General features: G+C 44.4%; 1 protein-coding gene across 1 annotated transcript in view; it reads left to right on the plus strand.

Annotated features, from left to right (window-relative positions):
- Positions 1-19,959, plus strand: part of Bmper (BMP binding endothelial regulator) — a 222,671-nt gene that overhangs the window by 45,384 nt on the left and 157,328 nt on the right. The window contains exons 4-6 of the mRNA XM_013035143.1: positions 7,526-7,608; positions 11,540-11,630; positions 15,879-15,956. Of these exons, the coding sequence (XP_012890597.1) occupies positions 7,526-7,608; positions 11,540-11,630; positions 15,879-15,956 (252 nt within the window). The remainder of the gene's footprint in view (positions 1-7,525; positions 7,609-11,539; positions 11,631-15,878; positions 15,957-19,959) is intronic.

Consider the following 19,959-nt stretch of genomic DNA (forward strand, 5'->3'; position numbering starts at 1 on the left):
GACTACAATGGGAACATTGGGTCTCAGAAATCGGAACATATAAAACCAGTGTGTTTTTCCTCTGAAAGAACTGGCTGTTACACTAACAGCATGCCCTGGGCAGCATGTCAGGTGTTTGGTTGCTTTTCTTCATTTTCCCAAGTGTCCTGTGGTGGGAGAGGTGCCTGGATGATGTGTGGATCAATCAATAAATACAACTGAAAAAGATAAGCCTTCATTGACAAGCTTAAATCCTGAAGTTGATAGTCGCTCCCTACACTCTAGCTTGGATGAGGCGTCAGCTCTGCAAGCTGGGATTTCTCTCTCCTCCCTCTCCAGGGTGAGGGAGTGAGTCAGAAGCTGCTGTTATTGCCAGATGTTTGCTAGGCTCCTCGAAGGCTGTGGGCCACGGGTTAAAGTCATTACCAGTTTTGTGGCCATGTTAGGGTGGGTGGCTTCTTCTTTTTAATACCTTGTGTTTCAAATGTTTATGGTGATTGCCTAATTTCACAGCAGGAGGTGGGGGTGGGCGCAGAAGACAAGGCAGATGTGCTTTGCTGTTTAGCCACAATTCTGAAATCATCTCAAGCAGGTGAGGCTTGGCTTCAACAACACAGAGTCCGGTTAAGGAAGGGGCAGATAGGAGGAAGCTGACTGGTTGTGGGAATCTGCGTTTTTACAGGGCCCAAGGATGACCCTTGCCCTTGGCTATTCCTTGATAACAGCTCCCCTATTGAAGATTGAACTTGGCAGACACAGCCAGCCTCATTCTGTACTGGGAGAGGCTCTGGGAGATATATGGACTAAACTTGATATCCCTGGATAAATAAATCTTGTTGTTGTTGTTTTGGTAGTATTAGGAGTTACACTCAAGGTCTTATGCTTGCTAAGCAGGTACTCTATCTTTTGAACCTCACCTCCAGCCCTTTTTGCCTTTGTTATGTTTTTCTTTCCTTTGCTTTCTTTTAAAAACTAGCTCGCATTAGTTATATGGAGGGGGATTTCATTGTTACATTTTCACCCTTTCCTTGTTGTTATTATTATTTTTGGGGGGGGCAGTATGGGAATTTGAATGTAGAGCCTTGAATTTGCTCAGCTTGCTTTCTTGGCTGGTGCTCTACCACCTGAGCTACTCCTCCATACATGCTCTCTGCTAGTTTAATTGGAGATAGAGTCTTGTAGTATCTTTTACTCGGGCTGGCTTTCAACAATGATCCTCTGACCACTGCTTCCTGAGTAATTGAGATTACCTGAGCCACCATGCTAAGCCTTCAAAAGCCTATTTTATTGAAAAGAAGCCCATTTTATTTGTGACTCATAGAATCTATTATCTTATCAGTGCTAGATATTGAATTATTATGGTAATTTGAAGTTCTGGTACTGGAGGTCCAGACTTCATTGTTTTACATTTGCCAGCAAGCACAAAGATCAGAAGTACAATTCAGCTATCTCTGTGCTGCTGGAGTGCTATTTCTGTGTGTTTGGGATTTTATTCCTACCACCTTGAAAAAGTTAAGTAAAATAGATTTCTACCATTTCTTATCCTATTGTAAATTATCTCACTTTGATCTTACATTGAATTCCTAGTTGGAAGAAAGAACACAAGGTCTATGAAAAGAATGTTGAAGTGAGGGGCACACACTCAGTAGTCTTTAAGAACTCACTTCATGAGTCTGATTTCTTCTCCTGGGATTGAGGAAATGGTCTGACTATAAAATTCCCATTACCCCAAATAAGCGAAATTGCCTGCAGGATTCATGGTGGGTCCAGCCTTGAAGAGCAATAAAAAGCCTATGTTAAATGAACTCTTAAGGACACGATTTAAGCCCTCAAATGGCTAGTCAGACTTTATGTTTATCCCCTCTGATTATAATTCCAGATGCTTTGGGAGAACGGTGTGTGAAAAGTGGTTCATTAAAAAAAAATTGCATTGGCTTGGGGTAATTTGGGGCTTATTGACCAAGTCCAGGGTGTGGGACTGCCTTGTCTGGGGACCAGGAAATGGCAAAGAATGGTAGACCTGTCTGCTCTTACCCTGTGTCCCATGCCTTGAGCTAACTTCAGAGACCCCAAGTTGGGTTTCCATTTAAATACATATAACTGAATGCTTATCAATTTTTTTTAAAGGAGTAAAACAAGAACCAACAAGTAGTTTGGAGAACCAAATTCAATTTGAGAAAAAAAAAGGCATCTACTGAAAATGAATTCATGTAATCCCTTCAGGAGAGCTTTGCTCCCCCAGAGGAACTCAAGAGCGGCAGGAGACCTAGAGAATTCCATCCTCCTCCTGTTCTAGTTCTGTGGCTTGCCAGAAGTGCTGTAATTGGCACTTGCTGTTTATTACCAGTAAATTTTATTAAGTGCCTGCAGTATACAGCATACTGGGAGAGGCCTGGAAATCTGCATTGTACTTGGCAAAAGAGCCCATAGATAGAACCCAGCTGTGGGAGTTTCAAGAATGGCTTCCCAGGTGTTATGACCTTGAGCTGAGTCTTGAAGTTCGAACAGGGTGAGAGCTTTGATGACCTGGTATTCCTGGGGAGGTGAACATGGAAGAGGAAAATGGGTGAAGGGGAAGCATGTGAAAAGTCACAGGAAGGAGGCCTAGCTCTGTTTGGGGATTTGTGAATTCTCTCAACTGCGGATTGCAAATATTTGAAAACTAATTACACTTCCACTGAACATGTACAGACTTGTCATTGTTTCCTAAACAACATTGCATAGGAACTAGTTGCATGTTGTTCACATGGTGTTAGGTATCATAAGCTAGAGATAATGATGTACAGTAGAAGAGAGGATGTGAGTAGGTTATAAGCAGATGATGCACAATTTGCTGGGAGGGCCTGAGCACTCACAGATTTGTCTTTGATGTTGCTGGAATCAATTCATTGTAGATGCCAGGATGAAATGTATATGCCCACAAGCCTTTTTTTCTTTTTCTCCTTCCTTCCTTCCTTCCTTCCTTCCTTCCTTCCTTCCTTCCTTCCTTCCTTCCCCCCTCCCTCTCTCCCTCCCTCCCTCCATCCCTTCTTTCTTTCTTTCTCTTTCCCTCCCTCCCTCCCTCCCTCCCTCCTTCCCTTCCCCCTCTCTCTTTCTTTCTTTCTTTTTTCTCTCTTTCGGTTGTGAGGCCTGAACTCTGGGCCTGGGCGCTATCCCTCAGCTCTTCAGCTCAAGGCTAGCACTCTACCACTTGAGCCACAGCACCACTTCCTGGGTTTTCTGCTTATGTGGTGCTGAGGAATCGAACCCAGGGCCTCATACATGCAAGGCAAGCACTCTACCACTGAGCCACCTTTCCCAGACCTGCCAACAAGCTTTTTAGGTTTAACCATCAGTGGTTTTCAGTCAAGTTGTATATGAGCTTTCCTCTTCTACTTCCTGTTTCTGGAGACTGATCCAGTTAGTCGGGTTGGGAGATATGAGTAGAGTCTGTACCTCATCCACCAATCAAGTGTGCACACGATGTCATAACGTCTAGATGTGATAGAGTACATGGATGGCTGGGAAAGAGGGCGTCTTGGAAAAGATACCTCTCCCCTGGTATCAGAACCAGGAAAACAGTGGTTTGGTTTGGTGAGAAACAGCCAGCCCCTTACTGGAGGCTACAGTGGAGAGGACAGAGCAGTGCTTGGAAGGGATGGTGTGAAGAGGGGAAGAAGGAAAGTGTGGCAACATCCCTCAGAGATGTCTGTAAAACAGAGACTGAACATCTTTCAATTGGGCACTGGGAAGGGGCAAGTCCTGGGGGCTTTGCTGAGCCACCCAGTAGAAGGCAGATATCCTAAGGTGAGGCCCTGGAACATGAATTTGGAAGCATTGTGAGGTGAACCTGGGCAGGGCTGGAGGCCTAAGAGTGAGAGGAAAGGACTGAGGTGGGTGTGGTGGGCACTGGGAAGCTTTGAGCATCCGAGATTAAGCACACAGCCATGGTAAGACCTGGTTCTCCACGCTGGGACACATGTGAACATGAAAAGTGAGAGGATCTAGACTCGCAGGGTGGATCCAGGCTGAGTAAAGGTTTGTCGGAAGGCCAAATGGCATTTTTTATGGTGTCGATGATTTTTAACAGTTGCTTTAACAACAGAATGTTGAAAATGTGTGGCCTTCTCTCTCCCTAGGGACCCTGTGGCCACTGAAAAGGTTGCAACTAATAAGGAAAATGAGTTTTATTGCTTAACTGTGGATTTAATTAATTTGTGTTCTCTTTCCTTTGCCACATGCTTTCTGAGCTGACTGGTTGACTAGGCAGAGTTCTTTAAAGAGGATGTGTGTTAAAAAAATAGAAAAAAGAAAAAGGCAGCTATGAACCTCCTTTCCACTCAGAAACATTTAATATTAGAAGAGCCAAAATACATTCAGAAGGAAAGTGTAACTAGTTTAAGGTCTTTCGGTATTATTTTAGGTGTCAAGAAGAATTACTGAGTTCTGTGTGATGGTTTAAATTAGGATTTTCCAACCCTGGCACTGTTAAATTTTGGGGCTGGTGAATTATTATTATTATTTTTTTTTTAGGAATTGGGGTTTTGAACATGAGGCTTCCTGCTAGCAAGGCAAAAGCTCTGATGCTTGAGCTATGGTTCTGGCCCTTGTTGCTTTGGTTATTTTTGAGAGTGTTAAGAAAACAAGAAGTCTTTTATTTCTGTCAGTGATTCTCTTTATGTGAGTCTCACACAGTTCAAGTTATTGTCTTACATTAAGATAATGAGTTTAGCTTAGAACATGAACCCTAAAAGCAGTGGAATCCTTCCTTCCTCTCCTCTCTCATTCCCTCCCTCCTTTCCTCTTTACCTTCTCCCCTCCCTCCCTCCCTCCCTCCCTCCCTCCCTCCCTTCTTCTCTCCTTCCCTCCTTCTTTTCTTCCCTCACTCCTTCCTGAGGCTTGAACTCAGGGCCTGCACACTGTTACTGAGTTCTTGTGCTCAAGGCAAGTGCTCTACCACTTGAGCCACAGCTCCACTTCTGGCTTTTTTTTTTTTTAAGTCAGAGATGAGTTTCCTGGTCTTTTCCTGCCTGGGCTGGCTTTGAACCACCATTCTCAAATCTTAGCCTTCTGAATAGCTAGGATTACAGGCAGGAGCCACTGATGCCCGGCTGGAACTATCCTTTCTTTAATGATCTTATAGTTCAATAATCCCTTGCATAAGAAGTCTAGCACTTGGTATGCTGAGGCACCCAGAACTGTCTGGTTCACGGGCAGGCAAGTGAAGAATGAAAAGGTGTGGCATTTGCTACAGAGCTTTGCACATCTGTTTCAAATTCCACACCGTGGTTCAGATTCACCCATCCTTTGTGCTCAGGTGTGGCAGATTGACAGGTAAGCAATGAAGCCTGACTGTGGTCAGTTTCAATAATATTGTCCAGATTGTGGGCGTGGGGGAGGGGGGGTGTTCCTGTACCGATAAAATAAGCTTCCTCCTATTAGCTATGGGATAACCCGACCTGCCTTGGAGTCCTGTGCCTGTGACCTGACCCTGCTTAGGAACTGTGTCCTGGCCTGTACTTCACATTTTGTGCTATACTTTATGCTCTCGAGTACACAAGGAAATATCTTTGCCTGGCCTATTAACAGCAACAAAAATTATCCTTTAGGTTTTTTTTTTTGTAAGATGATGAAAATATGTAATGTATTTGGAAATTCCACTGGCAGTGTTGGCAGGTGTCCCGTATTTACCTAGACCTACCATAGGCTGGATTTGGTTCTCTGATTCCTTGCCTCCATTGCTCAGAACAAGTTATTTATTATCCGAGTGAGTCTGTCTGTGTTAGTGGGCCAGACATGTACCTGATGCTGATTTTAAGTGCGTTTGTTCAATAAGATTTATGCTAGCCTGAATTGTTTCATGTGGATTGCCATTGTTGGAAATTTACTGTTTTCTTCCTTGGTTTGGCAGAAGATTTTGTAGTGTGCCAAAGGTTTCTGTGGATGAACAGTCTATCTCTGTAACACTTCAAGCAAAGGAAATTAAAAAAATATATAGTGAAGGGATTTTCCTGATGTCTTTCCAATCAGCGGTGTACTTTGGTAATTTGATTTGTAGGAACTAGAGAGGGGTGTTATTGAACTCTTCTCACTCATTCATCATTCTTCAAGAATTCAGATCATGGCTCTGAGTTTCTGAAAACATCTGTTGAAAATTTCCTAAGTCCTTTATTGTTTTGCTGATGTGATGTGTTTTGTGAAGTTTTCTCGTTTTTGTTTTTGCTTTTTTTAAACCAGAGTGGTATCCAAAAGAACTCAGGGGAAAAGGTGAGTATTTTCTCTGTACCTGGAACAAGAGAAACTGAAATACGTTGATGTAGATTAGCTAGTCAGAATTCCATCAGTACTGTAAAGAGGAAGACATGGTGCTTCTTCCAGATCTCATGGTGGTCTCTGCGTGGTGGTCTCCTAAGAAGGCAGTCAGTACTAGAGGCACTCTCTGAGTGAATCTGCATATGGAGGGTTTTGTTCACACTTGAACCAGGATGGAATGAATGATGCTCTTCCCCTGATACTTTTTTTTTTTTTTTGCTCTTTACTCAGGAACATGAGCTAACTGACTTATTTTCTCTTTGATTTTGGTCAATGACTTGAAATGTGTGGATCCATTCATTGGTAGTTTTAGGTTTGTTTAATCAGATTTATGACCTCAATAAGACTTTTGTCTAAAAAATTTACCTTTACCTAAAAGTCAACTGAAAGTGAAATAGGAAATCAAAGCTTTTAGAAGTGAGAGGAGGATCTTGGAAGGTTTTATTTGGTGAAGAAAGTAGCTCTTCAAGAATCTTGAATGAGCCAGGGGTGCTTCCCAATTGCTTGGCAGGCAGAAGTCTAGAAGAGTTGGTTTGAAGCCTGCCCAGGTAAAAAGCAAGATCTCTTGTCAACAAATCAGCCGGGCATGGGGGCATGTGTCTTAATCCCAACTACATAGGAGACATAGATGGCAGGATTGTAGTCTCAGGCTGGCTAAGGTAAAAACCAAGACCCTATTTGAAAAATAGCCTAAAGCAAGAAGGGCTTGAGGTGTGGCTAATGGAGCAGAGCACTTGCCTAGGAAACAAGGCCCTGAGTTGAACCCTTCAGTACTGCAACAGGGTGGGGTATGTTTCTTAGATGGGTATAGAATTTTGTAATCACCTCTTGTAATTTAATTTTCTGCCTTAATTTCCCACCATGTTTTACAGTTCCTTCTTGATCTTGAGCAATGTTGGGTTGGTTTGGTTTCACACAAGATCTCTTTTCATGGTGGTGTTTTTAGCTTGCAAGCTTCCTCCTACTTGATTAAGCATAAATAAAATCATGATAGTATTTATTTTGGCTAAGAGTGTTCATTAATTTATGGTTTGCCCTTGGAAAATCGACTGCATGAAGTTCATGGACTCAGTTGTCAAAGAAATGCTGTCAGGGAATGCCAAATGGATGCTTAGGAGACTTGGTGTGTTTTGGGGGGGAAATAGCCAAGGAGCACTCTTGGCTTAGGGGATATCATACTTTCTTTTGCTCCCCAGAGAAAGGAAGTCCACATTCATTCTTGGCTTTTCTTCTCTTCTCTGCTTTCCCTGTATAGGTTGCACCTACAGAGGAAATGTCTATAACAGCTCCTTCACGTGGCAGAGTCCAGACGAGCCCTGTGTCTTACGCCAGTGCCAGGTAAAGTCAGAGTCTTTTACTCTCTAGCAAAAATGTCTTTTTTTAAATTTAAATAGAACCCTTTGCAGCTGCCCCCTTTAGCCAACACAGAAAGAGAGCTCCCCTCTCCACAAAAAAGGCTGAAAAAAAACCCCCAAAAGAAGCAAGTGAAAAAGCAGCTGTGTCCTTGTGCATATTTATTATGATATTCACCATAATAAGACAGGTACAGGAGAGACACCAAATGGAACCTGTTTCCAGATGCATACAGCAGAATGGTCTCCTGTTGTTAAGTTGTGTCTGCAAAACCTCCAGGAAGATGCCTATCTCCTTGGGGAAAACCATGTTTTCCTGTGAAATCATCTTTGAGCGGAACATGCATTCCTGTTAGCAGAAAAGAGGTATTGTTAGATGGGGTATGTTTTCTTCTTTGATTTAAAAATGTGTTGCCAACCTGGAAACTATATTAAGATGAAACAATCAATGCACTATCATCTCAGTGATTTCCCCTTCACGTTTTGAAGAACCACAAGTTCAGCCACTAAGGCACCACCGTGGCTGAGTTTTGCTGAATTAAAAAAACAAGTAGTAGTGCTACCTGGCTTTAATCCCTACAGTATTAAAACTAGCAAGATTAACAGCCAGGGAAAATGAAGAACCTTAAACTTCTACCTCATTGCTATGGAACTACTCCATGAAAAAATAAAATGCTCATCCTACGTTAATATAACTAAGAAAAGATTCTGAATATAAGTTGGCATCCAATGGCTCATGCTTATAACCTGACTACTCAAGAGGCAGGTATTTGAGGACCATAGTTCAAAGCTAGCCCAGACAGATAAATCCAAGAGACTCTTATCTTCAATTAACCAGTCAAAAGCCAGAAGTGGAGGTATGACTCATGTGGTAGAGCACCACCCTGGAGTGAAAAAGCCAGGGGAGTGTGCAAGGCCCTGAGTTCAACACCATTATACAAGCATACGCATACACACAAATTTCTGTGACATGATGCTGTTAAATCATTTTATTCCATACTCCATTCCTTCACTGCAGGGGGTGCATGCGCATTTAAAGGAGATGGAAAGATAATATAATAGAAGATAGGTCTCTCAGTCTCATCGTATCTCAAGCATATTAACATTTAGTTCATTATAATATGAATTGTCAGTTTCTCATTATATGTCTCCAGTAAGCTTGATGCTCATGTATAAGACCTTTAATTATTGTTCTTTTAATTATGTAGCTTGCTAACGCAGTAAGTTCTTTGTGAAAAGAAGCAATAGGAAAAACAGACACACAAAAAAACCTTCATTAGATCAGTAGATATTTGTTGAATTTTTGCTCTTGATTATAAAAATGCCAGCCTCATGGTGTAAAGAAACAAGAGTGATTGTTATTCATTCTTTTTTTTTTTTAAATTTCTGCTGCTACTGGGGCTTGAACTCAGTCTCACACTCTCCCCCCTCCTTTTTTCTTGTTCAAGGGTGTGGCTTTGAGCAACACCTCTACCTCCAAGCATGATGGGTTTTCATATCAAAATGTGTAGTAGCCTGCCTCCACCCTGTCTGTGGATCTGTGACATTTCTAATCTGGTAGGGGGCAATGGAAATGTTAAATAAGATACACATATGTTCTATGCAATGAAGTGTAAGTATCTGTAGATAGCTGTCTGTCAGAGGTCTTTTAGGTCCTCAACTTGCTTGAGCTAGAGCAAAGTTTTGCTGTGTTTGGATGAGGACATCATTTAAATTAAATGCAGCTACCAGATGGGAGGGATTATTCTGTTGCCTGAAGAACAAATTAAATTGTTATTTGTTCTTAGGACCAAAACTCTCATTGTCTGTCCTATTTTGGTGGCTGGCCCAGAGAGGACTGAGGTAGGAATCCTCAGTTATTACAGGAAGTCAGAAAATGCTTGGAATCACACACAGAAGGAGGATGTTATCTACCAAAGACGAACTTGGCCTCTCGAGTTTCCTCCTTTTCTGAACCAGTGCTCAAGTCCCTGTGGCGAGTATGGTGCTATTTTATCAATAAGCAGAAGATCAACCCTCTGGGAAGGCTACAGAAAGCTAGCACTTCCTGTTCCGCCCTGTCCACAGGCTCTTGCCTAGTGTTCCCATCTCTAAGAGACAGATGGGGGAGTTGACTGTTGGCTGCACCTTCCAGGCATTTCTGGTGCCTCTGAAGACACAATCACCCTCTTTCTCTGCAGCCTCTTCTCAGGGCACAGTGTCAATGTCAATGTCAATGACAACAGTGTAGAACACAAGTGGGCACTGACACTCATGCAACTGATTACCCAAGCTCCCCACCTCACTTTCACCCTTGGTACCATGAGAGGAAGTTTTAAAAGCCAGGGAGAGTAGCTGGGCACTGGTGGCTCACGCCTGTAATCCTAGCTACTCAGGAGGCTGAGATCTACGGATCCCAGTTCATAGCCAGCCCAGGCAGTAAAGTCCCCTCAAAAACCTAAGTGGCGCTGTGGCTCAAGTGGGAGAGTGCTAGCCTTGAGCACAAAGAGGCTCAGGGACAGAGCTCAGGCCCTGAGTTAAAGTCCCACAACCGACAAAAGAAAAAAAAAAAAGAAACCAGGGAGACTTTGGTTAACATTGCTTCTGGTCCATCCTGTACATTTGGGTATGACTAGGCACTACCTGATTCAGATCCAATGATCTGGTCTGTCTCCATTTGACTTGAAGTCTGCCTTCTTCCTTCTGTCTTCTGATTGAAGGAGTTCTGATGGTGAGAATTTTAGCTTTATGTTCTCGTTTTTTAATTTCTTATTGGGAAAGAAAAATTTGAAGATCCCAGACAGGAAATTGACACTGGGAACTGACCGGAATCCTTCATCTGGCTTGCAGATATGGAAGGAAAATTGACCTCAGGCCACAGCTCTCTGCATTGCTTTAGTGACGTAACGGAAGCATGGATTCTTTCTGATGTTGGCTATTGCTGGTATTTTGGGGAATTATTTTTTTTCCCAAATGTGATAGAGATAGTAATAAATTCCCCTCACGGTACAGACCTTAGGCCTGGCATAACATGAAGTCATTGAGACTGCTTTCCCCTCCTTTCTGGGCTGAGGTGTAGACACGGTGAAGAAAATGGCCCCGTTGTCTAGTTGTTACATCTGTTTTTGGCTGGCCCTTCAAAACAAAATTAAATTAACAAACAAAAATGTATTCATTTAGAAAAATACATAGCATAGAAGACACTTTTCAAAGACCATTCCTGAAAATTATTGTTTTTCTCTTTAAATTTATTTTCTGAAAATGAATGTCAAAAACATGTGTTAATTGACATTAAGATGAACTTGCAAATGGTCTTGTTCACTTTAGAATTTAAATCCTGACTCATGCTCCGCCATATTTAATGTGAATCTAGAAGTAGTTGTGTGTTGTCTTGTGTGTCGTCTTGGAGGACTGAAACCCCATCTTTACATGGGGTTGAGTGATGTTTCTCAACATACAGAAGTAATCTAGGCTTTTCTAGAAGGGTGGTTCAGGATTTACCTGGAGATTCAAACTCTAGATTCCAGTCTGGGTTTTATGCTTGTTAGTCTATGGCTCATAGTCAATGTCTTGAAGTATGTTAGCAATAATAGAGAGCATCCAGGACTGATAACCTAAAACAATTGAGAATGAGCAGGAAGACCCTGTCAGTTCTGACCACCAGCAAGAAGACTTCAACTAGATTTCAAAGCCAGCAAGCCAGGCCAGGGAGAGAGTGCAAAGACAGGATAAAGAACACAAGATGGAATTCACGCTCTCAGGTCCAAAGCCCAGATTGATGCGCCCAGGACCTCAGCTGTGCTGGGGGGGCCTCCGGGGCTGACACCACCCTACCTTGCACTTGTACATTTGCTTTCTTCTCCTTCCTCAGTTCCCGAAGTTGTTACCCCTTGGTGGGAACTCCAGACTGATGCTTTTTGTGACTCTCTGTCACCCAGGAAGGCGTTGTCACAGAGTCGGCGGTGCGCTGTGCTGTCCACTGTAAAAACCCCACGGAGCATCTGGGAGCCTGCTGCCCCACGTGTCCAGGTAACGCTCAGAGGGCAGCTGGACCATCCAGGTGCCTAGTGGAGGCTCTGCGTTCTCCAGCGTGCAAGAGCCCCTGGCTCCATTTATACTAATGAGCCTAGTAAGTGGGAGGGAAGAGCTGGGCAGAGGGTGAAGTGGGAGAGAGAAGGGGGGAGTAAGTGTGTGAGAGAGAGAGAGAAGAGAGGGAGAGAGTATGTGTGAGTGTGAGAGAGAGAGTCTGTTGCTCCCTCCATATGCTCAGGGTGGAGGCCACGAGCTGCATTGTTGGCCCAGGGCCTCTCCTGGCTCGGTGGACACTTTCCATCCCTGGGGCCACAGGTAACACTTATTTCACGGGGAGGGGCTGTGGCTCTTGCTTCCGTCCAGGAATCCTTTTTATGGCTTCCTATTGCAGTACTTTGGCCAGAGTGCACCTGGTGATGCAGTGGCCAGATGTTTTTTTTTTTTTTTTTGCGATCCGGGAGCCGTGTCCCCTTGTGAGTTCAGCTTAAGGTTTTGCCGCCTTGTTTTTTGGTGTGACTGGATGAGCTGGACTTATGTCTGCCATCCTTGAGTGGCCTCAGCCCGGCTGGCAGCAGCGGGTGCGTCTTCTGTGCAGGAGTGACTTCTCTCATCTTCCTGAGCAGGGTTGCCAAGGCCTCCCCCAGGCTTTGCGCATGCCTGGGAAGTTTGAGATGAGATTTGTTTTCCTGATCTCTTAGCTTCTGGTTAAGTCTCAGACAGGGGTGCTGCACCTGGGTTTTTGGATCTTTCTTTCTTTCCTTCCTTCCTTCCTTCCTTCCCTTCCCTTCTCTTCCTTCCTTCCTTCCTCCCTCCCTCCTTCCCTCTTCTTTCTTTCTTTCTTTCTTTCTTTCTTTCTTTCTTTCTTTCTTTCTTTCTTCTTTTCTTCCTTCCTTCCTTCCTTCCTTCCTTCCTTCCTTCCTTTGTGTTTTGGGACTTGAACTCTGGGCCTGGGCCCTGTCCCTCAGCTCTTCACTCAAGGTGAGTACTTTACCACTTGAGTCACAATTCCACTACCAGATTTCTGGTGGTTAATTGGAGATTAAGAGTCTCATGCACTTTTGCCTGGGCTGGCGTTAAGCCGCGATCCTCAGATCTCAGACTCTTCAGTAGCTAGGATTATAGATGTGAGCCACTGGTGCCTGGCTGCAGAACATTTTTTCTTGCTGGGTAACAATGCTCATGTTCACTGGCCCCTGCTTGGGGCCTGTGGTTGCTTGCACCTTCCTGAGGGTCAGCCAGGGCCCCCACAGAGGTAATCCCGGCTCAGCCTTCTAATCCTCCAATGAGAAGGACAGCCACATCCAGCCTTCTTACATCTCAGGTAGTCTTTACTCAGCTCCCTTTTAACACCAGGGCTCCTGTTTAAAAGTCTTGTTGTGTGATAAACTTACCACAGAGGCCAAAAATAAGGGTGCAAATAAACAAATCCTTCCCCTAACCCAATGACTATTTTGTATCCATCAGTTTGCTTTAATGCATCAGTAACTGAGTCCTTCAGTGTCTGCAGCTTCTTTGTTAAGTTGATGAATGTATATTACACTTGCCTGGGTAACTCGAAAGACTCAATGTTGGTGCTCAGGCCCATGTTGGTCTTGCAGGCCAATTCTAATAGATTCTAGCTGGGGAAGGGGGACTTCCAGATAATTTCTGTATAGAGCCAGGTTTAAGCTTAATAGTAGAACAAATTAAACTTACCACATAAAATGAGTTACACCTGAGATCTTAGCTTCTCAGGAGGCTGAGATCTGAGAATCCCAGTTTGAAATCAGCTTGGGCAGGAAAGCTGTGAGACCCTTATCTCCAATGAACCACCAAAAAGCTGGAAGTGAAGGTGGCTCAAGTGGTAGAACACCAGCTTTGAGAGATCAAAGGGTGTGAGTCCCTGTGTTCAAGCCTCAATTGTGACACACACGCAAAGCATATTCTAGAACTTAAATATGAAATTGGTTATATGGAGTATGGGGTTAGTTTTGGATCCAGGATAAAATCAAAGGCTCCCACCAACAATCTCAGGGCCCCTCATGGAGCAAGGGTGATGCGAGGAGAGACTTTGAACGTGATCATCTCTTACATGGTGCAGTATCTGCTCACTTTGGATCCTCCTGTCTGAAGCAATAGAGTGCATTTTTTTCAGCCATCAGTTTTCATATTTGAGCAGTTGCTTCACTTGCTCTAATTTGTTGTATTCTCAGGAATACTGCACACACTACATAGGACATACTACATACTACACATTGCATACAACAACCTGCACAGCCTGCCTTGCAGCCAGGGAGGGGTAGGTATGATAGACAGGACCAGGAGGGAGATCTGACCCAGTGAGCCCACAGGTGGGGCTGGGCCCTGGGTCTCTTTTCTCAGTGATACCCACCACAGCCCACTTCACCCCACCGCATGAGAAGTGTTAGGCTTTAGTTCCCGTGAGCCGGGAGGCAGATCCTCTTTACAAGTGAGCATGTCACACCACAGCCTGATCCCTGCCTGAGCAGCAATGGGCCCCCCATGGTGAGGTCAGCCATCACCAGTATCATCCTTCCGACAGGATGGTTTTGGGGATGCAAATGGGAAGTCAGAAGGAAGAGTGCACAGGAGCAGTGAAGGAGGGCTCAGGAGACTCCCAGCGGTTCTGGAGGATTGGCATCTGTCACTGATCAGTGAATGGTATTCTGCATAATGACACACATGGACAGTCTGTGGTCAGTTTCCTCCTGAAACAGATTACAGAGCATTCTTGGTTGTCTGCTCCTTCCTTTCTGTCTGATCCTTTGCTCCATGATGGTGGGTTGTGATGGGAATAGTTTGGATTCTTTTGAAAATTCCTTTACTGGAGTTGTCCAATGTAGGTGGTTGTGTCAGTTTGTAGGACAGAATCAAAGGTGAGAACACAGGGAAGAAGGGAAAACTGTGTTGGATGTGCCCCATGGGGAGAGACAAGGGGACATCTGCCATTTATGGATGGTACTGAGACATAATTACCGGGACACTGCTCTTACCAGTCCTCCCACATTGCAGATCGTTAGTTCTGGGTGTGGCTGCCCCAAAAAAGCTATTCCTGGGACATGTTTAGTTTGATGTGGCCAGTCTACTGTAGACCCAGCACTCATCTACATATATTTCTGTTGAACAAAGGGCCCCATCTAGCTTTAGGATGGACAGGGTGAGGATGAGGGCTGGTGGGGATGCTGTTCTTGCTCCCTGTCAGCAAACACTGAAATCTGAGTTGGCCAGTCATAGATACTCCTCAGGCATGCACAAAAGCCTGCTTTGATAACTTTTACCCATTGGAAGTTTGATTCTACTTGTTCGCTGTGTCAAAAGCGATGCCAGCCAAGCTTGTCTTGTGAGGACCCTACTGAACACAATGGCTTTGGTGTTAACTGACATTCTCCCATGGCCCCGTGACACAGAGTTGCTGGCTTCCCTGTGCCTTAGAACATGGTGGTATCCTGAGCATCTTTCTGAATAGAGCTCACCTCCTGGGTTTTGGTCCTTTGATAGCCTAATGTGATAAGGGGCTCAGCCCTTTAAACACACACAGGGTGAAGCTGAAAACCCCTGGTACTTTCTGCCCTGCCTCTGTTCCCTGTTTGCCTGTATGCTCAGCTTTCTACAGAGCATGGGTGGTGGGAACTGACTCATCTCAGCATGGCCACTAGACAAGGTTGCAACTTCCCCTCTGAGCCCAGCCTTCTTGCTCTGTGCAAGGATGGAGGTCCTACTTGGAAGATGGAGGGAAGGCAGCAGAACATTCAAGATTACTGGTATTCACCAGCAGTTCCTAATTGCATCAAGGGTTTCTTCCCTTTTGGCCTTCCTTTGAGGTCTTCTGGCCCTCTCTGTGGACCTCCATCGTGGTCAGCGTAGGGTAGGGCTCTATGCGCTCACAGCATGGCTCATTGCATTGTGGTTGTGCCCCCTAGACTGGCCTGGGTTCCACTGTCATTTGTTTGCTGCTTTCTCTAGGGTTTCTGGTCCCATACCCATCTGTTCCTCCTCTTCTTCCTGCTCCTCTTCCTCCTCTTCCTTCCTTTCCTACTTGTCCTCCTCCCCCTCCTTCCTCTTGTCCTCCTTTTTCTTCTTCTCTTCCTCCTTCTTCCTTCTCCTTCCCCTGTTATTCTTCCTCTAACTCTATCAATCTTAAAGAGGATGCTGCTGACTAAGGGTAGAGGTGGGTGGTGGATGAAGGGATCACCTCAAAAGATCAAATATTAATGCCTAATTTCTGAATTCTCCTTTACTGTCCAGGCTGTGTGTTTGAAGGTGTGCAGTATGGTGAAGGAGAGGAATTTCAGCCGGAAGGGAACAAGTGTATCCGGTGTTCCTGTGTGGTGAGTCCTAGTGTCGGTGCTACTGAGAGGTCCTTTGGGTTTACAGCTGCTTGCTGCACTGACTCTTATATCCTTACACTCTTACTACTGGGTTTACAGCTACTTGATGCACTCTTACACCCTCTGGTCCTCTTTCCCAGTAGAAACGTGACTTCTCCTGACGTGGAACTGAGGGGAAGCTCTGAGGCAGGTCTCTCCACTTCAGTGCCATGATGCAGGGTTGTTTAGTTCTGAGTCAGGAGTGCATCCTGGGGTGTTGGGCAGCTTCCCGGTATCAGCCATTAGACCCCAGTATACCCTTTCCCTTAGCTGGATAATCAACAATGTCTGCAGATATCTGGTCTCCTCTGCAGAGCAAATTGGCTTTGGACTAAAGACTACAGCTCCCCAGCAAGGTGGGAGGGAGGGAAGGAGGGGGAGTCTGATTTTCTTCCATGGTCTTTTTTTGGGGGAAGGCAATGGTGGATTTTCTGTTTCTCAAAGGCAGAGAGCTTGTTGTTGAGATAGCTGTTGAGTTCAGGGCAGGTGGGCAGGAAGTGTATGTCTCAGTGTGTCCTGTGGGTGAGGAGCAATCCTCTGTGATGCGGAGAATGGACAGGAAGGAGTTGCCCTTCAAAGATGGGTGATGGATGCAAGGCAGAGGACATTTTAGTGAGTTAATTCATAAGCCTAGCTCCGCGTGTGTTTACATAGGAGAAAAGGAACCTGGCCTGTATTATCATTTTAAAGGAAGTTTTTTAATTAGTTGATTTCAGAGTAAAACCATCGATGGTGGTGGTGGTGGTGGTGGTGACGAGGAGCATGAGGTAGCTGCTCTAAGTTATTTACAGTAGGGAGTTAGGACAACCACATATGTTTTCATCCCTTGTAACAAGGAACATACATTTTCCAAGTCCCTTGTGACTGTGGATGCATCTCAGAATATTAAAAAAGAAATATATGGGGAGCCCTAGCATCCTGACTTCAGCAAAGCAGAATCATATGCGGATGATCGTAAATCTTAGCATTTATCATGTCTCTCTATGTCTTTTCTCAACCAGTTCGTCCCCCTATAGCACATGTGTATCCAGAACCCAAGCTAGGATAAGCATAACCAAGGGTGATAGGGAAGGAGAAAGGGAAGGGAGAGAGGAAGGAAGGAGGGCAATGTGTGTATTCATCTAGATAAAAAACATATGTAGTTATTTGCATAAAATGTCAAGAACACAGAGTAATTTACTGATGAAAATGAGTAGGAGCTTGAATATTCCAGTTCAACTTCTAGGCTTTCTTGCTAATTAGGAGCAAATAGATTTATGTCTGATTTTATGTAAGCGATTTCCATGACTTGCTGTTGAGCATTGCCTCATTTTATTTCTTCTGTATTGGAAGCTGAAACATTTTCTGATATATTGGTACTCTTATTCTTAGGGGAGTTGTTGAGGAAACGTAAGGCACATTTCAACAGGAAATTTTAAATGCCTGCCTGGACAAATTGGCTTTCTAGTAGAGGTGGGCCAAGGTTGGATAGCTGAGACTCCTTAGGGAGGAAACTTAGAAGGTGGGAAATTAGAAGATGGGAAGTTTTTGTACTTTTACCCTGACAGCAGTCAAAGGCGTGCAGCCTTGGAAGTGGACCTGAACTTGAGGCCCATGTAGACAGGAGAGTTGCAAATGGAAACCAGTACCGAGACACTGGAGTTTCACGTTTTTAAGACCAATGCATGCTGAACGCAACGCATATGAGTCCCTGGGAAGTCCTGCTTTCATTTTGTGGGAAAGGTGAAAATCCAAGGATGTTGTTTGCACAGGTTCTCTTACTTAGAGGGTGATCTCCAGACCTGCAGCCCTTGTCTTTTCCTGGAGGCCTATAATTTAATTTCCTGGATCCTATAATCCTATAATTCCTGTGTCCTTTCCAATTCTCCATGCTGCTACCCTTGGTAATTAAAGGGCAGTTTTTGCTTTTTTTTTAATTGCTGTTATTGGGGTTCAAACTTATGCCCTCACACTTGGCTAAGCTTGTTTGCTTGGTTAGTGCTATACCTCATGGCTCACATCTCCAGCTCTGCTTTGTGCTGGCTGTTTTGGAGATGGAGTCCCATGGACTGTGCTACATGAGTTAGCTTTGAATTGGGAGCCTCTTAGCCTCTTGAGTAACCAGTGACTAATAGCTTTGTTCCCATTCCCTACCCAGACTTCTATCTATCTATCTATCTATCTATCTATCTATCTATCTATCTATCTATCTATCTATCTATCTATCGATCGATCGATCGATCGATCGATCGATCGTCGGTCATGGGGCCTGAACTCTGGGCTTGGGTACTGTCCCTCAGCTCTTCAGCTCAAGGCTAGCACTCTACCACTTGAGCCACGGTGCCTTTTCTGGGTTTTTCTGCTTATGTGGTGCAAGGCCTTCTACTTGCTAGGCAAGGTGCTCTACTGCTGAGCCACACCTTCAGGCCTGTTTTTCACTGGTTATTTTTAGGATACTATCTTGCTTCCTGCCGGGGCATGAACCTGGACTGTGATCCACTTACTTTAGGCTTTTACTTAATTCCCAAGCAGAAATGAAGGATTTCTTATGTGTATTCCCGAGACTCTGAGGTTTTCACTTGTTCATTTACCTGTCTTCTTTCCCTCCTTTCCTTTACACATGTGTATGTACATATACTCACATACGGAAATACACATACATGCACACATGCTTCCGGGTCAGCACTTTCCCTGGCAGTTACTGGCTCATTTTCCTGCGCTCTGCGTTCGTTGTGGAAGAGGCTATGTGTTTTTATGTTTACCTATCTGTCCCTCGTGCGAGGCGCTCGCTAATGTGAGCACTCCTCTCCCTTTTCTGTTCTGACATTCGACATGGCTTACTGAGACCACAGTGATGCTTCCTTTCTCTTCCACCCCATGACTCTTCTTTTCCATACTGGCCAGCTCTTTCTCTACTTAGATCTCCATGGTCATCAGCTTTCTGTTGCCTAGGGAATTGTGTAGGCTCCTCATTGGGTCAATAAGGAGCCAGCTCTCAGAGGTGTACCAGTCTCTCAAGTAGGTATTGTTGGTGCCACACAGCTTTTCCTCCTCTCTAAATTTGTGAACATCTGTCTCTCTTTGATTCCATGATATGACAGTGGCACAGCCCACCAGGAAGATTCTTCATCTTCTTGAGACAGATGCCATTGCTAATGAAAGAAATGCCTCACACATGATTTTATGTCCTGATTTGAGTCGGGACAGTACGTATGGCATTCCAGACGGCTGACAACATGCTAGCCTTGGATGATATCTGGAGAGGGTTTCACAACCTTTCTCTCCAACCCATGGCAACAAGCAGTGAGGCCAACATTTTTGAGGTGTGTGTATCACCATGACTCAGTTAGGAAATGCAGCACATTCTTATCACTTGTTAAATGGTATCATCCCATTTATACATTCTATAAAGAGAAAAGCCAAGAGGAATGGTATGATAGCTCCCCAGGGCTCCAATAGTATAATCCGGGGAGCAATGCCCTGCATTCTTCCAGCTGTTTCATACAGCTGTCTGAGCCAGTTGATGGCGTTCTTTGTGAGATGTGAGCTGTGACTCAGGATTAGACTCATTTTTAAAAGAGAAAGGCAACTCTTGCCTAGGTCTGAAGCAAAGAATACTTTTCTAAAGCACACTAAATGTTGATTAAAGCCCATGTTCACTCCCTTTCGGGTGGGCTTTTTTTCTTTTTAAACGATCTTTTATTTTTAAATGACCTGTCAACTATAGAGCACAGAGTTGTGTGAGCCACTTTCCAATTGGTTACTCAGGAAATAGAATGGTGGCTGTTGGTATAGACGAGGTAAAATCTGTCTTCTGGGTTATAAAACTGGAGTTGAGGCTGCTAGTAAGAGAGGCCGTGCTCTTGTCTTGCCGAGTTATTTTAGACAGTCAGTGTACGGCTCAGGCCTCTCATACCTTGCTTACCAAAGGGTGGCAGGCCCTTAGTCTATAAAATTGGCCAAAGCAATTACTTTGCCTG

This window comes from Dipodomys ordii, unplaced genomic scaffold (assembly GCF_000151885.1).
Source record: "Dipodomys ordii isolate 6190 unplaced genomic scaffold, Dord_2.0 Scaffold205, whole genome shotgun sequence".
NCBI lineage: Eukaryota > Metazoa > Chordata > Mammalia > Rodentia > Heteromyidae > Dipodomys > Dipodomys ordii.